The sequence below is a fragment of the Scyliorhinus torazame genome, chromosome 16 (assembly GCF_047496885.1).
Source record: "Scyliorhinus torazame isolate Kashiwa2021f chromosome 16, sScyTor2.1, whole genome shotgun sequence".
Classification (NCBI taxonomy): domain Eukaryota; kingdom Metazoa; phylum Chordata; class Chondrichthyes; order Carcharhiniformes; family Scyliorhinidae; genus Scyliorhinus; species Scyliorhinus torazame.
In genome coordinates this window covers 158,006,619-158,030,763 of record NC_092722.1, presented here as the reverse complement: position 1 = coordinate 158,030,763, position 24,145 = coordinate 158,006,619, and the positions used below count along the sequence as shown (strand labels likewise).

The window sequence follows — 24,145 nt, the reverse complement described above, 5'->3', positions numbered from 1 at the left end:
AATGACACACCCCATGAACGACTCTTTGCCTTTCCCAGGAAGTCCACATCCGGCGTGTCGCTCCCGACTTGGCTCGCAGCTCCAGGACCCGTACTCCTCCATAGGCACATTCGACTCCACAAGGCGGACCCGTTGGTTGAAAGGGTGCAGTTACTCCACGGTAACCCCCAGTATGCCTACGTAGCGTACCCCAACGGCCGCCAGGATACTGTCTCCCTCAGGGACCTGGCACCAGCAGGTTCCACACACACACACCCCTCCGGCCCGGCTCCACCCCCCCCCCCCAGGACCATCTGTCCTCCCCCTGCCCACGCCCGAGGATGAAGAGGATTTTGTCACACTCCCGGAGTCACCGAGGACCAGACCAACACCGGAATTGCCGCCACCACTGCGTTGCTCCCAACGCCACATCAAGGCCCTGGACCGGCTAAATCTATAATTGGTTCGGGACTATCAAGCCACCTTGTACTGGACTTCAGAAAGAAATATTTTATTTTTTCGCTTCTGTATATTAAACTTGCTCTGTATATAGTTCTCCACCACCCCCGCCGGACTCAATTTTAACAGGGGGTGAATATGGTAATCACCACTGTTGTATATATTAGGAGACGTGTGGTAAGGCCCTGTACTACAGGTACGGGGGTAGTCCCTGTCTGCTGGCTCCACCCAGTCGGCGGAGTATAAATATGTGTGCTCCCTATACAGCAGCCTTTTCGCCAGCTGCTATAGGAGGCCACACATCTTAGAGTAATAAAGCCTCAACTCTCGTCTCTGTGCAATCGATCGTGCATCACTCTGTATCTCATCCATGCTGTACCTTCCCGGAGTGAATAATGTAGAATGAGCATTAAACTGCCTCTATTCATATCCTGGGATTGTTCGATGATGGAAGATTGTGCGACTTTATTATGTCTATAACCCGTGACGTTAGGGTCCTGATACTGTTTGATGGGCAGGGGTTAGAGGAAGCTTTATTCTGTATCTAACCCATGCTGTACTTGCTCACTGAGTGTTTGATGGAACACTGTAGAAGGAAATGTTTTTGGTATATTCTTCTCTCCCTCACACACAAAACATATCTGATATTCCCCTCTCTTATCCCCTTTATTGACGGGGATCCAGGCGTACCTGAAATCGAATGGTATCAAACACTTTTGAACTGCGCCGTATCACCCATCATCCAATAATCTGCCAAAGTGGACAGTACAGACTTTAAAATACGGGATGAAGAAACAGCCAACCCGATCCATGAAGACAAGTTTGTCATGATTCCTATTTGATTATTGTACCACACCCCATGCCACAATGGGGTCACCTCAGCAGAACTATTGATGCGATGATGACTGATAGGCTGAGCCTGCTGTTTCCCAATTTGGTGGGGAAGGCGGAGTCTAAACAGGAGTCAAAAGAGAAATAATAACAGCACGAGGCCCGGAGTAGTATTAGAGAAGATAGCACCTATCTCCTACAAAGATAAGATCTAAGGAAAAGTCCTGGACCGCTTTAGGAGTAGAGAGCCTGCCCCAGTTGAATAAACATCTCCGACTCCAGTCACAGCCATCTCTGGCAGCAGGCAACAGCGCCTGGTGGATTGGAGGGCCGTCTCCCCCAATAGTGAAGACTCAGGGTCCGATCTGCTGGCTGAAGAAACTGGTCTACCCTCGGTGGCCAGAGCTGATGTTGAACCTGCACCAGTGACCCTCAGGCGCTCCTTGAGGAAGCAAAGGTCACCTGACCACTTCATACTCCCGGTCCAACCCCACCTGTTGCAAAAAGGGGCAAGAGGCCTTATTGTCATGGGAGCAACAGGGATGAAAGAGACTTAAGGGGGGGATGTTATAACTCCCATGAAGACCAAGGGGATCATTGATTAATCTCCCCATGCGGTCCGTGGAATACAGATTCCCGTAGAGAGCTGGTGAAGGCCCGTCCAATCGGGGCTTGTGAGACGGAGCTGAAATATTGCGACCCAGACCCTGAGCAGAGTTTCCGATGGTCCCAGGCAGGAACAATAGCATTGTGCTCCGAGATTGTGGTTTATTTTCTGTTCCAGAAACAAACCTTTGTTTTGCCTGCCCTGGCTTCCCCTAGAGTTATTAGACTAGTAGTTGGTTGGATTTGGGTTTATTGGATTTGATTTATTGTCACGTGTACCAAGATACAGTGAAAAGTATTGTTCTGTGTACAGTCCAGACCGATTGTTTCATACATGAAAAACATAAGACGTACATAAATACACAATGTAAATAAATAGACACAGACATCAGGTGAAGCATACGGAAATGTAGTACTACTCAGTAGAGAAGCTGCATGGAGAGATCAGTTCAGTCCATAAAAGGGTCATTCAGGAGTCTGGCAACTGCAGCTGTTTTTGAACCTGTTAGTGCGTGTTCTCGGACTTTTCCACCTCCTGCCCAATGGAAGAGGTTGGAAAAAAGAATAACCCTGGTGGGAGGGGTCAATGATTATGCTGACCGCTTTCCCAAGGCAGCGGGAGGTGTAGATAGAGTCAATGGATGGGAGGCGGGTTTGTGTGGTGGACTGGGCTGTATTCACGACTCTCTGTAGTTTCTTATGGTCTTGGACCAAGCAGTTGCCATACCAGGCTGTGATGCAGCCAGATAGGGTGCTTTCTATGGTGCATCTGTAAAGATCGGGAAGAGTCAATGCAGACATGCCAAATTTCCTTAGTTTCCAGACATGCCAAATTTCCTTAGTTTCCTGAGGAAGTATAGGCGCTGCAGTGCTTTCTTGATCACAGCATCGACATGGATGGATCAGGACAGATTGTTGGTGATGTGCAATGTGAAGCTGTCAACCATCTCCACCTCGGCACCATTGATGCAGACAGGAGTGTATACAATACTTCGCTTCCTGAAATCAATGATCAGCTCCTTAGTTTTGCTGACATTGAGGGAGACATTGCTGTCGTTATACCACGCCACTAGGTTCTCTATCTCCCTCCTGTACTCTGACTCATTGTTGTTTGAGATCCGACCCACTACAGTTGTGTCATCAGGAAACTTGTAGAAGGAGCTGGAGCCAAATCTTGCCACACAGTTGTGTGTGCATAGGAAGTATAGTAGGGGGCTAAATACACAGCTTTGCAGGGCCCCGGTATTGAGGACTATTGTGGAGGAGGTGTTGTTGTTTAACCTTACTGATTGTGATCTATAGGGCAGGAGCCAAGACCTCGGTTTTGGCGTTTTGAAATGAAGTGTATTGCTAACTTGAGCATTTCAACCCCCTGTGGATAAATGTTGGAAGACGTCTGTTACTCACCCATCAACATTACATTTCCCTCCATTTTGTATTTTACTCTCCCTCCTATTTTCTCATTCTGTGACTTGTTGTCTGCTTCAATGTGTGCCTCAATTTTTCTCCCAGTTTCAATCCAGTCTGATTAACACTTTTACTTTCTAACCAGTTCAAAAGAATCCTTTTTTTGTGTGTGCTGTGAAAAAAAAACAGGAATAAAAGAAGCAATTTGCTGGGTTGGAGCAAATCCTCAGGGCCTCCAGTTTATCATTTATTATTAAATGTGACCCAGTCCCTGATGTGTTGGGTGTTCTGGATCCGTGGAACACATACAGGTCACCAACACTTGAAATAGTGCAACACTATTTTATTGAATCATTAACTGTTTAACATACTCAGACTGTGGGTTTACACGATACTAGCTTTTACTAAAGACCTTTGCCTTGTCCTAACCAGTCGATGCACTCAGTACATGGTGAATGTCTGTGTTACAGGCTGTGAGCTCTGTCCTCCTAGGTAGCTGCAACTCGAATGAGCGGGAACTCTGATGCCCCCAGTCTTTATAGTGCGTGTGCTCTAACTGGTGATTGGCTGTGGTGTTGTGTGTGTTGATTGGTCCCACTGTGTGTCCATCAGTGTGTGGCTGCACCATGATATACTGGTGTATATTATGACATCCCCCTTTTATAAAAAATGTACCTGCGTGGCAATAAATAGTGTATGGTGAATGTTCCTGACTATGTGTGTGCAAAATATTTACAGGACTATGTACATGAGAACTAAGCTATTTACATGGGAAGGTGCCTGGTGCAGAAAAACAGTATGTCACAAGAATAACGAGATGAACACTATATACAAACCACGTAAACGATTAAACGGAAGAACAGAACAAATCAGAAAGTCCATAAGACCACAAAGTTCACAAATTAAGTCTCTGAGGTGGGCAACGAATTCTGGTTGACCGCCTCAAGGGAGCCGCCGGCTGAGGAGCGGGATGGACTGCATCAGAGTGAGGAGGATGCAGAGTGACCGGAATCTCTGCATAGTCCAGGTCAGGGTCAGCAGGAGGGCAAGGCAACAGTGAAGGATCACGTAGCGAGCGCGGAACGAGACGAAGGGCACGTCGATTGCGGCGCAGAATGGAGCCACCCGGTAGACGAACCAGGAACGAGCGGGTGGCCACCTGACGAAGGACCACAGCAGTTGCGGACCAGCCACCATCCGGAAGATGGATGCGGACGTTGTCATCTGGAGCCAGAGCAGGGAGATCAGCTCCACGGGATTCATGAGCCGCCTTGTGCTGTGCACGAGACAGCTGCATCCGTCGAAGGACCGGAACATGGTCGAGGTCTGGGACATGAATGGACGGCACCGTCGTCCTCAGGGTGCGACCCATGAGCAGCTGGGCTGGCGACAGGCCAGTGGACAGTGGGGCGGAGCGATAGGCCAGCAAGGCGAGGGAGAAGTCGGACCCAGCATCGGCAGCCTTGCAGAGGAGCCGTTTGACTATGTGGACGCCCTTCTCCACTTTGCCGTTGGATTGGGGGTACAGGGGACTGAATGTCACATGTGCAAAGTTGTACCGCCTGGCAAAGTTGTACCATTCCTGGCTTGCGAAGCAGGGGCCATTGTCCGACATCACCGTGAGTGGGATGCCGTGTCGAGCAAAGGTGTCCTTACAGGCACGGATACCTGCAGACGATGTGATGTCGGTGCAACCGTATCACCTCTGGGTAATTTGAAAAGTAGTCCACAATCAGGACATAGTCCCTGCCCAGCGCGTGGAACAGGTCGATGCCCACCTTGGTCCAAGGGGATGTGACCAACTCATGGGGCTGTAGGGTCTCACGTGGTTGGGCTGGCTGGAAGCGCAGTTTGAAAATCTTCCAGTTGGCCCCTAGGTTGCCGGCGATGTGGAGCGGCGGTGGCGGGCTGATGTTGTCCATGTTGCAGGATGATGAAATGCTGGTGGAAGGCAGATCACTTGCAGGTAGGTCTAAGAAGTGCTAATATCCCTCGACTCCTGGTATCATGATGTGTTGGGTGTTCTGGATCCGTGGAACATATACAGGTCACTAACACTTGAAATACTGCAACACTATTTTATTGAATCATTAACTGTTTAACATACTCAGACTGTGGGTTTACACAATACTAGCTATAACTAAAGACCTTTGCCTTGTCCTAACCAGTCGATGCACTCAGCACATGGTGAATGTCTGTATTACAGGCTGTGAGCTCTGTCCTCCTAGGTGGCTGCAACTCGAATGAGCGGGAACTCTGATGCCCCGTCTTTATAGTGCGTGTGCTCTAACTGGTGATTGGCTGCGGTGTTGTGTGTGTTGACTGGTCCCACTGTGTGTCCATCTTCAGTGTGTGTCTGCACCATGATATACTGGTGTATATTATGACAGTCCCTGGCAGCAGCCTTCAGTCAGGATGGCACTTCGCAGCGAGGAAAATCGTGGAAATGCCTCCACCTTACTGAGTTCACACAGTCCCAATTCGGTGCTCAGCGAGGAAGAAAACAAATATTACATTTATTTACAATATTGCACTCTCCACTCCCTGAAGAGTCTCCCTCCTCGACCTGCTCCCAGGACGGGGTTTTTATACTAGTGGTCGGATTCCCCCAGTTCAGGGGTGAAACTCCACCCCGTGATTACCGGGGGAGTTCATATTCAGAAGAGGTCACCTGGAATCTAATTTTCCTGATACTGTGACTTCCTTGAGGGTTATAACCCAGGTCTTTTGGGTTTGTTTGTATATATACATTTTTAATGAAGTATTACAACCCTTGTAGTTAAAGAGATGGGTTAAAAGGGACTGGATGTTCAGTGCTTATGGAAGCAAAACACAAAGTTGAAAAACTTTACTGTTGCCAAGTGGTAATAATCCAGGGAAGACACAGAAAAGACAGGACTTGAGAGAGGGGAGCTCAGTGTGTGTCAGAGATGAGGAGAGGAATCTTAATCTCTGAGAAGAAAAGCTGCAAGACTTGTGGGACATTAGTTAACTGAATAATCAGTTATGGGACTCAGCAAAGTGATGGGTTTAGCAGAGCTGCCACTAGAAGACTGTGCAGTGATACGCATGTACACATCAATGTCTCAAGTTGTCTATCAGTGCACAGTTATTGGTACGACCTCCAATCAGCAAGTGGCGTCAGAGATCTATCACGTGACTCGAGACACCCGCCAGTTGGTAGTAAGTCGTACAAGAAGATGGGAACATTCACTGAATTCATTTAATAGACATTGTCTGCATTATAGTTCATTAGTTATCTTTTCCACGTGATTGTTAATAAATCATCTTTATAGTTAAACAACTATATGTTCTGTGTACATCATTACAATGGTTATACCACAGAACACAACATGATGCCAGGAATGCAGAACACGTAAAGATAACAGAGAATATAATGTTCTCTATATATATATGGGTGGCGAAGTCTTTGTAGTTGAAGTGATCAGAGAATATACGGCTTTGTAAATGAACAAAACTGTTTATTAATTAACTAAAACACTAAAGGGTTTTTATGATGTAAGATTACAGTTGGATACAATGGCTAAATATAAACAACTATGATTAACTATCATTAATTACTGTTGATTCAGGAGCTGCTCGATATGTCACTGTACTCTGGGCTTGCTCTCCAGCATCTCTATCCCTCTGTGCTGTCCAAGAGAATACATCCTGTCTGCCATATGGATGTCTTCCAGTGACCTACTCCTGTCGCCACACCACCTGTGGTCGGATGCTGGAATGCATCCCATGTGGCATGTCTTCCAGTGACCCACTCCTGTCGCCACACCACCTGTGGTCGGATGCTAGAATACTCTATGCATACAGGCACTAATGGCCGGGAATAATCTATACTTACAGGCACTAAAGGCCGGGATTCTCGGCGCGGGGCCGGAGAATGGGGCGTCAGACCCGCAATCTGGCCCGATGCCTTCCCGTGATTCTCCGCGAACCGGAGAATCATCGCCAGCCGCGCGAGCACGGTCGACGCGGCGCCGGTCGGGAACCATGGAAAGAGGCCCCCTGCGGCGATTCTCCACCGGCAGCAGGCCAGGTTCCCACCGGTGTGGTGCAAACATGGTTCCACCCGGCGGGCACTCGGAGTGGCGGCTGCCGTGGCCGCCCTGGTGGGGGGCGCGGGTGTCCTCCAGGATGGCCAGGGTTCCAATTGGGGGCCACCGATCGGGGCCACCAATCACGCGCAATCTGGAGGGGGGCCTATATTCTCGGGGCCGGCTTGCTGTGTGGGTCCGCCATGTTGCGTGGGGCCGCCGCAGGCATGGCCGGAAGTGCAGGGCCACGTATCGGCAGCCGGAGCTGCGAGGAGCACTCCGGTGCCCTGCTGGCCCCCTTCAGGTAAGTGATTCGCTGGGCCAAGGGGCCCGTTGATGCCGGCGTGAAACGTCCGATGTTTACGCCGGCATCAACACTTAACTGCCGTTTTGGAGAATCCCGCCCAATGTTTACATACGGTTTGGTTATTATATTATAAACATAGATGATAGTTCACATATCATCACAGAGAAGATGGGGCGAAATAGGCTGAAGAATGAAAAGACAAGATTCTTCCGCCGACCTGGTGAACTACGGCCATCTGCAACTCAACTTGACGAAAGACTGTGAAGTTCGAGATAGGTTTGAAGGCACCCCACCAGCTTCAAGTCTCGGGTAACATAGATGAAAATTGGCGTGTTTTCAAGCCACAATTCAGACTCTATGTCACAGACGTTGTCCTGCAGGCACAGCCTGATGAGAGACATATTGTGTTGCTGCTCATGGTAGCAGGTCCTCAAGGACTAGAAATATGCAATACCTTCACCTTCGATAGCAAAGACGAAAGCAAAAGCTTCGATGCTGTAACACAGTACTTTGATCGGCATTGCTCTCCGAAGAAAAATGAAACATTTGAACGTTATCTATTTTGTACTTCGCATCTGCTTCACTGTGGCTGGAAAAAAGCAGGCAAACCTGCTGATTCTTTTGTTACTGACGGAAGGTACAGTTGTGCAATTTTAGTACTTTAAACTCGTCGATGATCCTCGACCAGATAGTGTTCGACGTATCGAATGACAAAGTACATGAGAGATTAGACTGGCTCGCTGAGCTTTCGGAATTTCTCCACCTGGAGAAGATTAAGTATGCCATCCAAGCATCGGAGGAAGGCTTCCTAGAAGCATGGGGGCAGTTCGTCGACCTGTTCCAAAACCTGTCCAAGGCCAGCAACGAATAGTAAGATAGGAAAATGGGAGAGATAGGAAGGAAAAGAGGAAGGACAAGGGGAAAACAAAGATAGAGTGGGAACCAAAGGAATGCGCAACCCGTTGGGGGGGGGGAGAAAGAGGAAAAGCTGGAAAGTCACAAAAAGGGAATGATGTGGCGGGCGGGGGCGGGGCGGGGGGGGGGCAACCCCCCCCCACCCCTCCCCCCCCCCCCCCGATCACAAAGCAAACACAGCCCCCACAGGGGAGGGGGAAGCAAAGAGAAAGGTAGAGGGAAAGGGGAAGACACGAGGGGGGAAAGGGGGGGCAGGAAGGGGGGGGGGAAGGAACCACAGGCCGAGCCAGAGAGCGGCAAAATGTACATAAAGTAAATTAAGGGAAGGATAAACCTTTCCGTGTAATACAATAAATTAACACGGCAAAAAATGTAGAAACTGTTGATAAATGTGGAAAATGTCAATAAAAAGATTTTTTTTAAAAAGAGGAACGGTGACCAGAGGATATGCATGGACCCCAAAGACCTGAACCTCAACATCAAAAGGGAGCACTGCCCAATTCCGAAGAGGGAAGAAATAGCATTGGAGATGGCTGGAGTGACCTGTTTCAGCAAGTTGGATACGTCACAAGGCTTCTGGCATCTGAATCTGGACAAAGCGAGCACAAGGCTGTGCACGTTTAACACAACCTTTGGGCACTACTGCTTCCTGAGAATGCTGTCCTTGCCATCGGAACTCTTCCATTGTGACATGGAGCACAGAGTTGAGGGGTTACCAGGTGTCTGTATTTATGTCAATGATATCATAATCTGGGGATCTCCATGAGAGAAGCATGACAGAAGACTCAGAATCCTACAATGGGTAAAATAAATGGCCTCAAGCTCAATAAAACAAAATTTCAAATCGGGGTTGATACTATGACCTTTTTAGGGGACAGGTTCTCGGCACAAGATGTGCAGCCAGAAAACAAAAAGATAAAGGCTATTCTGACGATGCCACACCCCACAGATAAAAAAGCCATTTCACGCATACTGGGGATGATCAACTTTGTTGGCAAGTGTATTCCCAACTGGCCTCTAAAACTTCCAACAACGAAACTCGATAAAAAAGGATATAGTGTTTTAATGGTCTTCCAAACATGAGCAGGAGTGGCAAGCATTGCGGATCTCGCTGACGACAGCGCCAGTTCTCGTGTTCTTTGACCCGGCGAAAAATACAAACATTTTGACCGATGCATCTCAGGATGGCCTAGGAACGGTATTGCTGCAGCAGGGTGCAGACGGCAGCTGGCTGCCGGTGGCATACGCATCCAGAGCGATGTCTGAAACAGAGTGCAGGTATGCGTAAATTGAAAAAGAATGGGTTAGTCACAGATTTGAAAAAATTCCATGATTATGTATATGGGCCTCCAATGTTTCTCGTGGAGACTGACCACAGGCCACTTGAAATGAAATGAAAATGAAAATCACTTATTGTCACAAGTAGGCTTCAAATGAAGTTACTGTGAAAAGCGCCTAGTCGCCATATTCCGGCGCCTGTTCGGGGACGCTGGGACGGGATCACTTGTATCCATTGTGCAGAAGAATTTGTACCAAATGTCCCCGAGAATTCAGCGCATGATGATGATGAAGCTCCAGCTCCATGATTTTAACCTCATCTATAGTCCGGGCAAGCACCTTACTGTCGATGACACACTTTCCCGAGCCACAGGCATCAAAGAGGTACAACTGGTTGATGAGGATGCGCAATAACATGTCAATCTCGTCGCTGGGTCGTTTACAGTCTCCAATGAGAAGTCACGCCTAATAAAGGCAGGAACAGCCAAGGACGTAGTCCTAAAAAGGGTAATCAAATGTCTCCACGAGGGATGGCCTAAGTGTTCCAGCTCAGGTTCTACAATGTTTGGTCAGAATTGAGTGAAGTAAATGGCCTTCTTCTGCGACAGCACAGGATTGTGATTCCACATTTCTTGAGGCCACTCATGCTCAAGAAGCTTCATGAAGGGTACCTGGACATTGAGAAGTGCAAGCGCAGAGCCAGGGATACAATTGATTAACCAGGCATCACCCAAGACATTGCAGGCATGGTCGACCACTGTGACACATGTCAGAAATTCCATTGCAAGAAAAGCAAAGAGCCGATGCACGTGGATGAAATCATAGAAAGTCCGTGACAGAAGGTGGGCATGGATCTTTTCCACTTTAATGGGAAAGACTATCTTTTAGTTATTGACTACTTTTCAAATTATCCGGAGGTAGCATAGTTGGCAAACTTGACTGCTTGGTGTGTCATACAACATGCCAAAGCGAGTTTTGCCCGGAATGACATACCAAACATTGTCATGGGCAGCACGGTAGCACAGTCATTAGCACTGTGGCTTCACAGTGCCAGGGTCCCAGGTTTGATTCCCCGCTGGGTCACTGTCAGTGCTGAGTCTGCACATTTTCCATGTCTGCGTGGATTTCCTGCAGGTGCTCTGGTTTCCTCCCACAGTCCAAAGACTTGCAGATTAGGTGGATTGGACATGCTAAATTGCCCTTAGTGCCCAAAAAGGTTAGGAGGGGTTATTGGGTTACGGGAGTAAGGTGGAAGTGAGGGCTTAAAGTGGGTCAGTGCAGACTTGATGGGCCAAATGACCTCTTTCTGCACTGTATGTTCTATGTCTGACAATGGTCTCTGTTATAAAAATTATGAGTGGACTGAATTTTCCCGTCACAATGATTTTAGGCACATCACCTCAAGTCCTCTGTTTCCCCAGTCAAATGGGAAGGCAGGAAACGGTGTGCATATTGTAATACAGCTGCTAAAAAAGTCTATTTTTAAAAAAATTATTTTTATTCAAAATTTTTGTCAAAACATAATTTTTGCACAACCATGTGCAACCATTAACATAACAAAATAAAATAAAAGTTAACCATGTATACAGAGAAAAGAACAATACAACGTAACGATTCCACCCCCCCCCCCCCCCCCAGGATGCTGCTGAACATTACTGCTCTCCTAGAAAGTCGAGGAACGGCTGCCACCTCCGAGAGAACCCCACCATGGACCCTCTCAGGGCAAACTTTATTTTCTCGAGACTGAGAAACCCAGCCATGTCACTAACATTTGGGGGCTTCAAGTCCCTCCACATTAAAATGCTCCATCTCCAGGCTACCATAAGGCAAAGGCCAACACGTCAGCCTCTTTCGCTTCCTGAACTCCCGCATCGTCTGACACACCAAAGATCACTATCTCTGGACTCGGCACCACCCAGTGATCTTGGACATTGCCTTAGCAAAACCCCGCCAGAATCCATTAAGAGTCGGACATGCCCAGAACATATGGACATGATCTGCAGGGCTTCCCACACACCTTGCACATTTATCCTCAACCCCAAAGAGCTTACTCATCCTGGTTGCCGTCATATGCACCCGGTGGATGACCTTAAACTGGATTAAGCTAAGCCTGGCACATGCTGAAGAGGAATTGAGCCTATTTAGGGCGTACGCCCACAGGCCCGTATCCAGCTTCCCACCTAGCGCCTCCCCCCCATTTGCCCTTAAGCTCCTCTACTGGGACTTCCTCCGTCTCCTGAAGTTCCCGGTAGATGTCCGAAACCTTCCCCTCGCCTACCCAGGTGCCGGAGACCACCCTATCCTGTATCCTGCGTGGGGGTTAATGTGTTGGGTAGGCTGGGTCGATGTGGACTGCACTTGATGCAGTGTAGCGAGAGACAGACCTCCAACACCTGGTAAGATGCAACACAATTTTATTTAACATCTAAACTATTATACATGTTCAATTGTGGGTTGACACTATGCTGACTTGACTGGAGACCTGATACTAGCCTAACCAGACTTACTAGCTACCACATGGTGTTTGCACTGGCCAGCTCACAAACTCTGACTGTCTCAGAGGCTGGGTCCCGAGAGAGCGGGAAAACTGGTGCCCTCTGGCTTTATAGTGGTCGTGTTCTGTCTGGTGATTGGCTGCTCTGTTCTGTGAGCTTACTGGTGATAGGTGACCCTGTGTGTCAATCACTGCCTGTCTGCACTCCATTATATACATAGATGTATATTATGCCAGGGGTAGCAGCGGGAATGATACCACCTGTTTTTCAGAAAGGCGCATACCTGAAGGTATCTGAAAGCATTTCCAGGGGGCAAACTGAATTTCTCCTCCAGCGCTTTCAGACTGGGAAAGATCCCGTCTATGAACAGGTCTCCCATCCTTTTAATGCCTGCCCTATGCCAGCTTTGAAACCCTCCGTCTATCTTGCCCGGGACAAATCTGTGATTGTTGCGTATCGGGGTCCAGACTAAGGCTCCCTCCACCCCCCTGTGCCTTCTCCACTGACCCCAGATCTTTAATGCCGCCACCCCACCGGACTGGAGGAGTAGCGAGCCGGCGAGAACGGCAGAGGTGCCGTTACAAGTGCCCCTAGGCTAGTACCTTTGCATAAGGCTGCCTCTAACCGCTCCCACGTCGACCCCTCCCCCAATACCCATTTCCTAATCATGGCTATGTTAGCCGCCCCAATAGTAGCTGCAAAGGTTCAGCAGCGTCAGCCCACCCACCCCCCAACTGCGCTCCAGGTACAGTCTCTTTACTCGCGGGGACTTATTTGCCCATACGAATCCCGAGATGATCTTGTTCACCCGCTTAAAGAAGGACTTAGGGATGAAGATGCAAAGGCACTGGAAGACAAACAGGAATCTGGGGAGAACCGTAATCTTAACGGTCTGCACCCTCCCCGCTAAAGATAGCGGGAGCATGTCCCACCTTTTGAAGTCCCCCTCCATCTGCTCTACCAGCCGAGATAGATTAAGTTTGTGGAGGGCATCCCACTTTCGAGCCACCTGTATCCCTAGGTACCGAAAGCTCTTCTCAACCATCTTCAGCAGAAGCTCTCCCAGTTTCGTTTCCTGCCCCTTAGCTTGGATCACAAATATCTCGCTTTTCTTTTCATTTAGCTTCCCTCAGAAACTGTATGAACTCCCCCATCCCCTCTAGTGGGTCCGAGATGTACAGGAGCAGATCATTTGCGTAAAGCGAGACCCGATGCTCCTCCCCCCGAAGCAGCCCCCGCCAGTTGCTTGAAGTCTGCAGCGCTATAGCCAGTGGCTCTATCTCAAGGGCGAATAGTAACGGGGAGAGGGCGCACCCCTGCCTCATCCCCCGGTGGAGCCTAAAGTATTCCGACCTCACCCTGTTCATGCACACACTTGCCACGGGGGCCTGGTAAAGTAGCTGGACCCAACCCCTCACCGAACCCGAACCCGAACCTTCTTAGCGCCTCCCTCAGATACTCCCATTCCACCCGGTCAAAGGCTTTCTCTGCGTCCATCGCCGTCACTACTTCTGCCTCCCCTCCCTCTGAGGGCATCATGATGATGTTTAGGAGCGTCCGTACATTAGAGTTCAATTGCCTGCGCTTGACGAAGCCTGTCTGATCCTCCCCTATCACCACAGGGACGCAGTCCTCAATTCTAGCAGCCAAGATCTTGGCCAGCAATTTGGCGTCTACGTTCAGGAGCGATATCGGTCTATAAGATCCACACTCTCGCGGGTCTTTCTCTCGTTTGAGGATGAGTGAAATCGAAGCCTGTGGCATTGTTGGGGGGAGGGTCCCTCTCTCTTTGGCCTCATTAAAGGTCCTTAGTAGGAGTGGGCACAGCAGTTCCGAAAATTTCTTGTAGAATTCTACAGGGTAGCTATCCGGCACCCGGGGCCTTGCCCGACTGCATGTTCCCTAGCCCCTTTACCATCTCCTCAGCTCTATCGGGGCCCCCAGTCCCTCCACTAGATCGTCTTCCACCTTTGGAAACCTCAGTTGGTCCATGAATTGCTTCATCCCCTCCCCCTCAGGGACTCTCTCATACAATTTATCGTAGAATGCCCTAAAAACTTTGTTCACCCCCTCTGGGTCTATGACAGTGTTGCCCTCCTTATCCCGTATTTCCCCAATTTCCTTGGCCGCCTCCCTCTTGCGAAGTTGGTGCGCCAGCATTCTACTCGCTTTCTCCCCGTACTCATAGACAGCCCCTTTGGCCTTCCCCGTGGTCAGCAGGTCGAATTCCACCCGCAGCCTCCGGCGCTCTTTCAGTAGCCCCGTCACGGGGGTCTCCGCGTAACTCCTGTCTACTCTGATTATCTCCTCAACTAACCTTTCTCTCTCCGCTCTTTCTTTCTTCCCTCTATCGGATCAGATAGAGATCAACTCCCCTCTGATAACTGCCTTCAGGGCCTCCCTTTAGGTGCGAGAACATGCGAGCCCTCTTGACCAGCCCATTTAGGTCCCGCACATTCCACGCGATCAGCCTGGATGGGGGGCTAACCCCCTCCCCTGTCGATTAGCCATCTCCTTTTTTCGTCCAGCCACGAGCCCGTGTCTCCCGCTTACTCGAGCCCTCCCATTGGGCTCCCCCCCGACTCTCCCTCTGTTCCCCATGTTGGTTCCTTTTCTGTCAGCAAAGCAGCTTCCCATCCCACCCCCCACCCCTTAGCAGCCCCGTGGTCCCAGACCCCAAGTCAAGCACCCGCTTGACACTGGTTCTCCCCCCATTACACTTCCGTGAGTCAGCTGACCCATGCTGACCCCGGCCGCTCCCGCCTCTGTGTCCGATTATTCAGATGCCTCGTTTTTTCAGACCCCTCATTATCCGAGACTTTTTCTCAATCTTGATCGCCTTCTCCTGCATTTTCTGGGTCTCAACCATTTTCTCCATTGAGGCCTTCATTGGAGCCAGCATCTCCGTTTTCAGGTCAGCAAAGCAACTTCTAAGGAACTCCTGCTGTACCCGCGACCACTGGGCCCACGCTGCCTGATCTGAGCCGGCCGCCATTTTCTGTTCTCGCACCCGTTCTTGCCGCTTCTCGTTGCTCATTTGTTTGGCCGTCCTGCTCCTGGTTTCCTCCATAAACTAATGTGGGGAGCCTTCTAGCACCGTTTGCCTGCCGATTCGTGCCGAAAAGGGTCCGTCAAAGCTCCTTGAAAGGGCCTGTTGGTACGTTAGCGGCGGGTGCTGCCGAAAACCCGACCTACCCGCGCATGGCCACCACCGGAAGTCGCTAAAAAAGTCTATTGATAGTCAGGAAGATATCTATCTGGTGCATCTATGCCATCGTTCAGTGCCACTTTTCAATGGGCTATCACGAGCACAGCTGCTGATGAAGAGACAGCTGTGAACAACGCTGCCGTCCATTGCAACTCACCCTGGGATCGAAGACTGGAGCAGAAACTGCTTCTTCAGAAGAGGAGGCAGAAAGGGTTCTACGATAGATCCACAAGGAAGCTCCAGCCGCTACGCTGCCTTTCATTGCAACTCACCCTGGGATTGACGACTGGAGCAGAAACTGCTTCTTCAGAAGAGGAGGCAGAAAGGGTTCTACGATAGATCCACAAGGAAGCTCCAGCCGCTACATCCAAGTGATACGGTCAAATTTGAAGATGCCAATGGCAATGGATGGTCAAGGCTCGCAAAGATATTACAACAGGCAGGACCACATTCGTTTTTGGTTCTTACTGAGGCTGGTTCGGTCTTGCAAAGGAATCGAACAGCGCTGTTAAAAGTGCAAAGTTCTTTTGTCTTGAGTCCAGCAGAAGCGCTGGTATGCAATCCTAAAACACTTGAGGAGGACACAGACCACCCAACAGAGCCAGTGATCAGTGAAGCATCCGAATCAATTAATGTGGAACAAGCAGAAACACCAACAACAAATGAAGGTGGAACACGATCGCCGATTCAGCCATCACTCAGGAGATCAACCAGATTACGGCGTAAACCTGACAGACTGAATTTGCGATAAACTGCGTACAATATATGTTTAAAGTTATCATGCATATTAGGTTGTTTAAAGAAGTCACATTTGTAAATATTACTTCCAAAGGAAGGGGGATGTGATGATATGCATGTACACATCAATGTATATAGTTGTCTATCAGTGCACACAGTTATCAGTACGACCTCCAACCAGCAGGTGGCATCAGAGATCTATCACGTGATTCGAGACAGCCGTCAGTTCGTAGTAAGTCGTACAAGATAGTCACAATTAGAGTAGCTCCATGACAATTCACTGAATTCATTTAGTAGCCGCCGTCTGTATTATAGTTCATTAGTTATCTTTTCCATGTGCTTGTTCATAAATGATTTTGATAGTTAAACAATTATATGTTCTGTGTACATCATTACATAATAATAATCTTTATTATTGTCACAAGTAGGCTTACTTTAATACTGCAATGTGAAAATCCCCTAGTCGCCACAATCCAGCACCTGTTCCGGTACACTGAAGAATACTGAATGTCCAATTTAAGTAACAGCACGTCTTTCGGGACTTGTGGGAGGAAACTGGAGCACCCGGAGGAAACCCACACAGACACGGGGAGAACGTGCAGACTCCGCACAGACTGTGGGCCAAGCCAGGAATCGAACCTGGAACCCTGGTGCTGTGAAGCAACAATGCTAACTACTGTGCTACTGTGCAGCCCACGGTTATATCACATAGAATAGGCTGAGTTTAGGAAAATAATCTCTTTGCTCTGTAATTGAAGAAACAATGAGTTTAGAGGCTGTTTAGAGAATCACCAAGTCTTCACAGTGCAGAAGGAAGTCATTCAGCACATTGATCTCCTCTGGCTCGCTGAAAGAAGATTGTACCTAGTCCCACTGCCAAGCCTTATCCAACCACAACATTGCACAGTCTTTCTTTACAGACAGCAATCCAATTCCCTTTCGAATACCTCAATCAAACCTGCCTCCACCCAAAAATAAATCACTTTCACCGAAAGAATCGGGGGAAATTTCCAGCATCAGCATCATTGCCCTAAATTCTTCTAAACCGGAAGCTGCAGCCTGCCGGGTGGACTGTAGAACCTTAAAACTGAGCATGTCCGTGGATACCGTTTAGCCAATCGAGCGTTCAGACCAAATGGCCAACCAGAGCACTGAAAGGCCAACCAATAAGGACAGTGGAAATAAATATTTGTGGCTGGCTGCAGGGGGCATGCTGTCGACCTCGAGCATCGGGAATCACAATGCCACAATTAAATTCCAACCCAGTCCACCAGACTGCCCTAAAACTGTTGGGAAAGGATGACCCATGATTTTTACCTGCTCAACTGAACAGGCAGCCATAGAAGATAAAGCTGGCAGGATTCTTTTAACATGTACATAATGGTTCCCAATAACATAATCAGGGCTTTGGCGCTGTAATCTTTACTTTCCTGTGACCAAGTCAACCTGATGTGCAATTGTTTGGGATAAGAAGAAACTTAAAATGGTTTACGAACTCCTAGAACCCACAAAGAAATTGCTGATCTTTGCTGCCATGATATTACCACCACCACCCCCATTAACCCTACCTACAGATCATGTGAATGGCCCATAAGACCAGAAGACACAGGAGCAGAATTAGGCTACTCGGCCCATCGAGTCTGCTCCACCATTCAATCATGGCTGATGTTTTTCTCATCCCCATTCTCCTGCCTTCTCCCCATAATCCCTGATCCCCTTATTAATCAAGAACCTATCTATCTCTGTATTAAAGACACTCAGTGATTTGGCCTCCACAGCCTTCTGCGGCAGAGTTTCACAGATTCGCCACCCTCTGGCTAAAGAAAATCCTCCTCATCTCTGTTTTAAAGGTCGTCCCTTTAGTCTGAGATTGTATCCTCTGGTTCTAGTTTTTCCTACTAGTGAAAACATCCTCTCCACGTCCATTCTATCCAGACCTCGGAGTATCCTGTAAGTTTCAATAACATCCCCCCTCATCCAACATTTTTAGACCCGGAGTCCTCAACCGTTCCTCATACGACAAGCTCTTCATTCCAGGGATCATTCTTGTGAACCTCCTCTGGGCCCTTTCCAAGGCCAGCACATCCTTCCTTAGATATGGGGCCCAAAACTGCTCACAATACTCCAAAGGGGTCTGACCAGAGCCTGACCAGGGCAGCACGGTAGCCTTGTGGATAGCACAATTGCTTCACAGCTCCAGGGTCCCAGGTTCGATTCCGGCTTGGGTCACTGTCTGTGCGGAGTCTGCACATCCTCCCCGTGTGTGCGTGGGTTTCCTCCGGGTGCTCCGGTTTCCTCCCACAGTCCGAAGATGTGCAGGTTAGGTGGATTGGCCATGATAAATTGCCCTTAGTGTCCAAAATTGCCCTTAGTGTTGGGTGGGGTTACTGGGTTATGGGGATAGGGTGGCGGTGTTGACCTTGGGTAGGGTGCTCTTTACAAGAGCCGGTGCAGACTCGATGGGCCGAATGGCCTCCTTCTGCACTGTAAATTCTATGATTATACAGCCTCAGAGGTACATCCCTGATCTTGTATCCTAGCCCTCTCGACATGTATGCTAACGTTGCATTTGCCTTCCTAACTGCCAACTGAACCTTCACGCTAATCTTAAGGGAATCTTGAACAAGGACTCCCAAGTTCCTTTGTGCTTCTGATTTCCTACGTTTCCGCATTTAGAAAATAGTCTATGCCTCCATTCCTCCTTCCAAAGTGCATTACCTCACACTTTTCATCTGCTACTTCATTGCCCACTCTCCTAGCCTGTTCAAATCCTTCTGCAGCCCCCTGCTTCCTCAATACTACCTGTTCCTCTACAGATCTTTGTATCATCTGAAAACTTAACAACAGTTCCTTCTTCCAGATCATTAATGTATATTATGAAAAGTTGTGGTCCCAGCACAGACCCCTGAGGCACGCCATTAGTCACCAGCTGCCATCCTGAAAAAGACCCCTTTATCCCCACTCTCTGCCTTCTGCCAGTCAGTCAATCCTCTATCCATGCCAGGATCTTACCCTGAACACCATGGGCTCTTAACTTATTTAACAGTCTCTTATGCAGCACCTTGTCAAAGGCCTTCTGGAAATCTAAATAAATCACGTCCACTGGTTCTCCTTTGTCTAACTTCCTTGTTACCTCCTCAAAGAACTCTAACAGATTTGTCAGACATGACCTCCCTTTGACAAAGCCGTGCTGACTGAGTCCTATTTTATCATGCACTTACAAGTACGCCACAATCTCATCTAATAATGGACTTTAAAATCTTACCAATGACCGAAGTCAGGCTAACCGGCCTATAATTTCCCATATTCTGCCTCCCTCCCTTCTTAAACAGCGGTGTTTTGTTTGCCACTTTCCAGTCCTCTGGGAACCTTCCTGCCCCCAGTGATTCCTGAAAGATCACCACCAATGCCTCCACAATATCCTCAGCTATCTCTTTTAGAACCCTGGGATGTAGTCCATCCGGTCCAGGTGATTTATCCACCTTCAGACCTTTCCGTTTCCCCAGAACCTTCCTCTTAGTGATGGCCACTGAACTTACCTCTGTCTCCTGATTCTCCTGGAGCTCTGGCATCCCACTGGTGTCTTCCACAGTGAAGACTGATGCAAAGTAACTATTCAGTACCTCTGCCATTTCTTTGTTCCTATTATTACTTTTCCAGCCACATTTTCCAGTGGTCCAATGTCTATTTCTGTCTCTCTCTTACCTTTTATATATTGAAAAAAGTCTAGTCCTATCTTCTTTAATGTTATGAGCTAGCTTGCACTCATAATTCATCTTCTCGCCCCTTATTTTTTTTTTAGTTGTCCTCTGCTCGCATTTAAAGGATTTCCTATCCTCTGGCTTCTCACTAATCCTCGCCACTTTGTATGCTTTTTCTTTTGCTTTTATGCTGTCCTTGACTTCCCTCATCAACCATGGATGCCTTGTCCTCCCCTTACCATGTTTCCTCCTCCTTGGGATGAATTTCTGTTGTGCCTCCCGAATAACTCCCAAAAACTCCTGCCATTGCTGTCTTCCCTGCTAGGTTCCTTTTCCAATCAACTCTGGCCAGCTCCTCCCTCATGTCTTCGTAGTTACCCTTATTTAATTGTAATGCCGTTAAATCTGATTCCAGCTTCTCCCTCTCAAACTGCAGGATAAATTCTATCATTTTGTGGTCACTGCTCTCAAAGGGTTCCTTCACCTTAAGTCCCCTCATCAACTCTGCCTCATTACACATCACCAAATCCAGAATTGCCTGTTCCCTTATTAGGCTCTATCACAAGCTGTTCCAAAAATCCATCTTGGACGTTCCAAAAATTCCTTTTCTTGGGATCCACCACCAACCTGATTTTCCCAGTCCACCTGCATATTGAAGTCCCCCATGATTATTGCGATAGTTTACATGCATTCTCTATCTCCTTATTTATTTTCTGCCCCACATCCTGACTGATGCTAGGGGAGGTAACACCTCACATAACTGAATGGTGTGATGCCTTGAGCATACACAAATTTGTGGCAACTTTGGGTGGGAAGTGGGAACCAACATCAATACCCATCCTCCAAAGAAATCCTCCCATGTTTAAAATGGGGTCCAGATAAGAGGGCATTTCTGTATCATCCCAACTGGTACAATTCCTGAGTCTGATATCGTTCCCTAATGCCCAACTGCTGCTTCCTATCTTTCTTTTTTAAAATAAATTTAGAGTACCCAATTCATTTTTACCAATTAAGGGGCAATTTAGTGTGGTCAATTCACCAACCCTGCAGATCCTTGGGTTGTGGGGGCGAAACTCACGCAGACACGGGGAGAATGTGCAAACTCCACATGGACAGTGACCCAGGGCCGGATCAAACTTGGGATCTCGTCGCCGTGAGACAGCAGTGCTAATCACTGCGCCACCATGCTGCCCGTGCTTCCTCTCTTTCAACCAATTCTTTATCCACCTTCAAGCTTTGCGTGAGATACTCACCACCTTAACTTAGTAATATTTCAAGTTTTGGATTTGTTACATCTTATAGCTTTTCCTTTTCCACTTAGTGTATCACATCCACAAAATGTCGAGGGATTTTGACCAGCAGAATCTCTGAAACCACATTAGCACCTGCTCACTAAGTTATTTTTGTAAAGGTACTCCTCAACTTTGTTTCTTGATTCCATTATTTTTCTACTTTATCAATTTTAAGACTGGGTCAGTACTTACTGAGGTTTGCATTTGTTACCCCATGAATGTGTTGGCATCTTCATGATGATTGTCAGTACATCATAGGTGTTTGGTTACCAACCATCAGTTACCAATGAATATTTCTTACAGAAATGAAGCTATCGTGTTATAGTTCTTTCTCCTGTCCAGGTTCCATGCCAACAATTTACTCCCAAAAATCTGTTAAATATCCTGGTGGAATATTCTACCCTCTTTTAGTTGGGTACTGTCTGGTAACTTAACTGTGGTCAGAGGCACATCTTAAATGCAGGCAAGAAATTCACCGAGCTGCATCTGTGTTATAACTGAATGGACGATCTAATAGTTTCTCGGCAACTGAAGCAAGACTAGCTGCACTATGTATTTCCTGTCGTGTCCCTGTCTCCTTTCTGGAAGAGGGCAGTCGTATTTACAACCCTCAGTTCTTCGATGGAAATGTTTCTTTTTTTTTAAATATAATCAAAGCTTCCATTATTTCTTCCTTAGCTTTTGTTAGAATTCTCGGATGTAAACTGACTTGGTACTTATCAGTACCTCCTTTAATGAAGGTCAAGGTGGAATGAAGGTCAAGGTCACATTTGCCGACTATTAAGTATATTCAGTGAAGTGGTTTCTGGTCTCCCCATTATCAAAGAAACAACACTACAAAGCAGCAAAAATACAACACAAGATTGGAGGAAATACTTGTAAATTATTGCCTCAATTTCAAGGAGTAACCCTGGATAGAGAAATGGGTATGATGATAATAGCACAATTTAAAGTATAAGTGAGCACATCCAGAGTCTTCTCAAATGACCACTCTTCATTTAATCTATAATATATGCGTATTAATGACTGGCATTACTCTCACCTTCACACATAGAGATCTATAACAGTTTAACAGAGATGAATCTGTCCCTTACCTTGTGCTATACTGTTGTTTTTGCCAAGAAAAACAAAAGCGATGAGGAAAACATTTAGAGCAACTCCTCTTATGGATGCCATTTTCTCATTTTAAAACTTAAGAAGCGATTCTTAAACCCACACCTTTATTTATAGACAATTGTGTTGTCATTTGACTGATTGGGTATTGTGCGTTTGTTCGCCAAAATAAATGTATGCACAAAATGAATCATTGTTTATGTAAGATGCAATGTTTGTCTTTACGTTGTTAAATATTAATCTTATTGGTCATTGGCCGCAATTCTCTGTTGGACAAACATCATCAGGCTGCACAGAACAGTGGTGTTACTTTGACAGGAACTATTAATGTGGCAAAGAAAGCACGTCCTAACAGTACAAGGTATGAACGCAAACACTTTTAGGTAAGCACAGTAAATTCTCATTTTACCTATCGCCAAAGCATCTGTCCAATTGACACACAAAGTTAGAATTGCTATTCATAAAATACAATATGATACCAAGCTGAATAATGTTGTGCTTCAACTTGTTTTATTTGTGAACTGAATTTGTGACAATATATTAGGGAAAAATAGATGAGAAAATAATAGCAATAAAGAAGAGTGAGGTATTTCTCTTGAGAGATGAGGAGCATATTTTCCATCTAGAAGTGCAGGGATGGTTAGCTCAGTTGGTTCAGTAGTTAGACTGGTATCTCACAAGCTATGGCGAGATCTTCCGGCTCTTCACACTGGCGGGATCTTCCGGTCCTGCCGACAGCGCAACCATCCTGGTGGCGTAGGGTGGATTCAGTGGGAAATCCCACTGACAGCGGCGGGACTGGAAGGTCCCACTGCCGGTCAATGGCAGGCCACCTCCCACCACCAAGAAACATGGCGCGGGAAGACCAGGGAATCTCGCCCAATATAATCCATTCTGTCTCTGTCTCTCTCTCTTCAATGGAGAGAGATCGCTATGATTTTTCCTAGGTGATGGCTAGTTGCCATTACCAGAAGTGGAGGAACTGAAAATGACACCAGACATTGTCGAGAAATGAAGAGGGAAGGAGAATTCAGGGTTTGTTAAACTTCAGGCAGAATTTGATTTGAAATAACCTGCAGATTTGGGAGGGAGTGGGTTGGTGGTGGGTGGGAGAGCAGTGGGTCAGGAGCCTGTTTGCGCCAGCAGCAGATTTAGCCAAACCTGTTTAGTTCACCAACACCATTGTTTCCCACTCCTGGTTTACCCACCCAATGATAAAAACTCACACCTGTCAGAGGAAGGCTCTCTATTCATCAGAAAGCAGATTGTGAGCTGCAGGAGTGTGTTTCCACACTGCTGAATTCAGCGTTAAGATCCACAATCTGACTTTCCCAGTCAGAGAATGAACAGCATTCCTCAAACCAATGCAGCTTGGAAAGCCAAACATGCCTCCCCGTCTCTCCAGGCACCCCATCCAATCAGCCAACACTCATATTCAGCATCATCTTGATGATATCTCACACCCATTCCTCACAGTTATTCCCAACAAATATTGTCATTTCATCCTCCCCACATTCCACATCTCACATACATAACCTTCTGCTTTCGCTTATTGCAAAAGAGAGGTTAGAACTCCAGGCTGAGGCAGGGGAGCAGGGATGGATTTTCAGTCATTGTCACATTGACCGTTGTGGAGAAATAGGCATTAGAAATCAACAGGGTGGCATAGTCCACAGGCATAGGAAAAGGTGGCATACAACCAGAGACAGTAGCAGCTAACAAGAGAGAGACAGGTGCACCTGTTTGCCCTAACCCTGATGGAAG

The 24,145-nt window shown here is 47.5% G+C and overlaps 1 protein-coding gene across 1 annotated transcript in view; it reads right to left on the bottom strand.

Moving 5' to 3' along the window:
• The window catches only part of LOC140392306 (scavenger receptor cysteine-rich domain-containing protein DMBT1-like), an 80,914-nt gene extending 58,470 nt beyond the window's left edge, over positions 1 to 22,444 (bottom strand). The window contains exon 1 of the mRNA XM_072477622.1: positions 22,363 to 22,444. Within this exon, the coding sequence (XP_072333723.1) occupies positions 22,363 to 22,444 (82 nt within the window). The remainder of the gene's footprint in view (positions 1 to 22,362) is intronic.
• Positions 22,445 to 24,145: the final 1,701 nt, after the last annotated feature.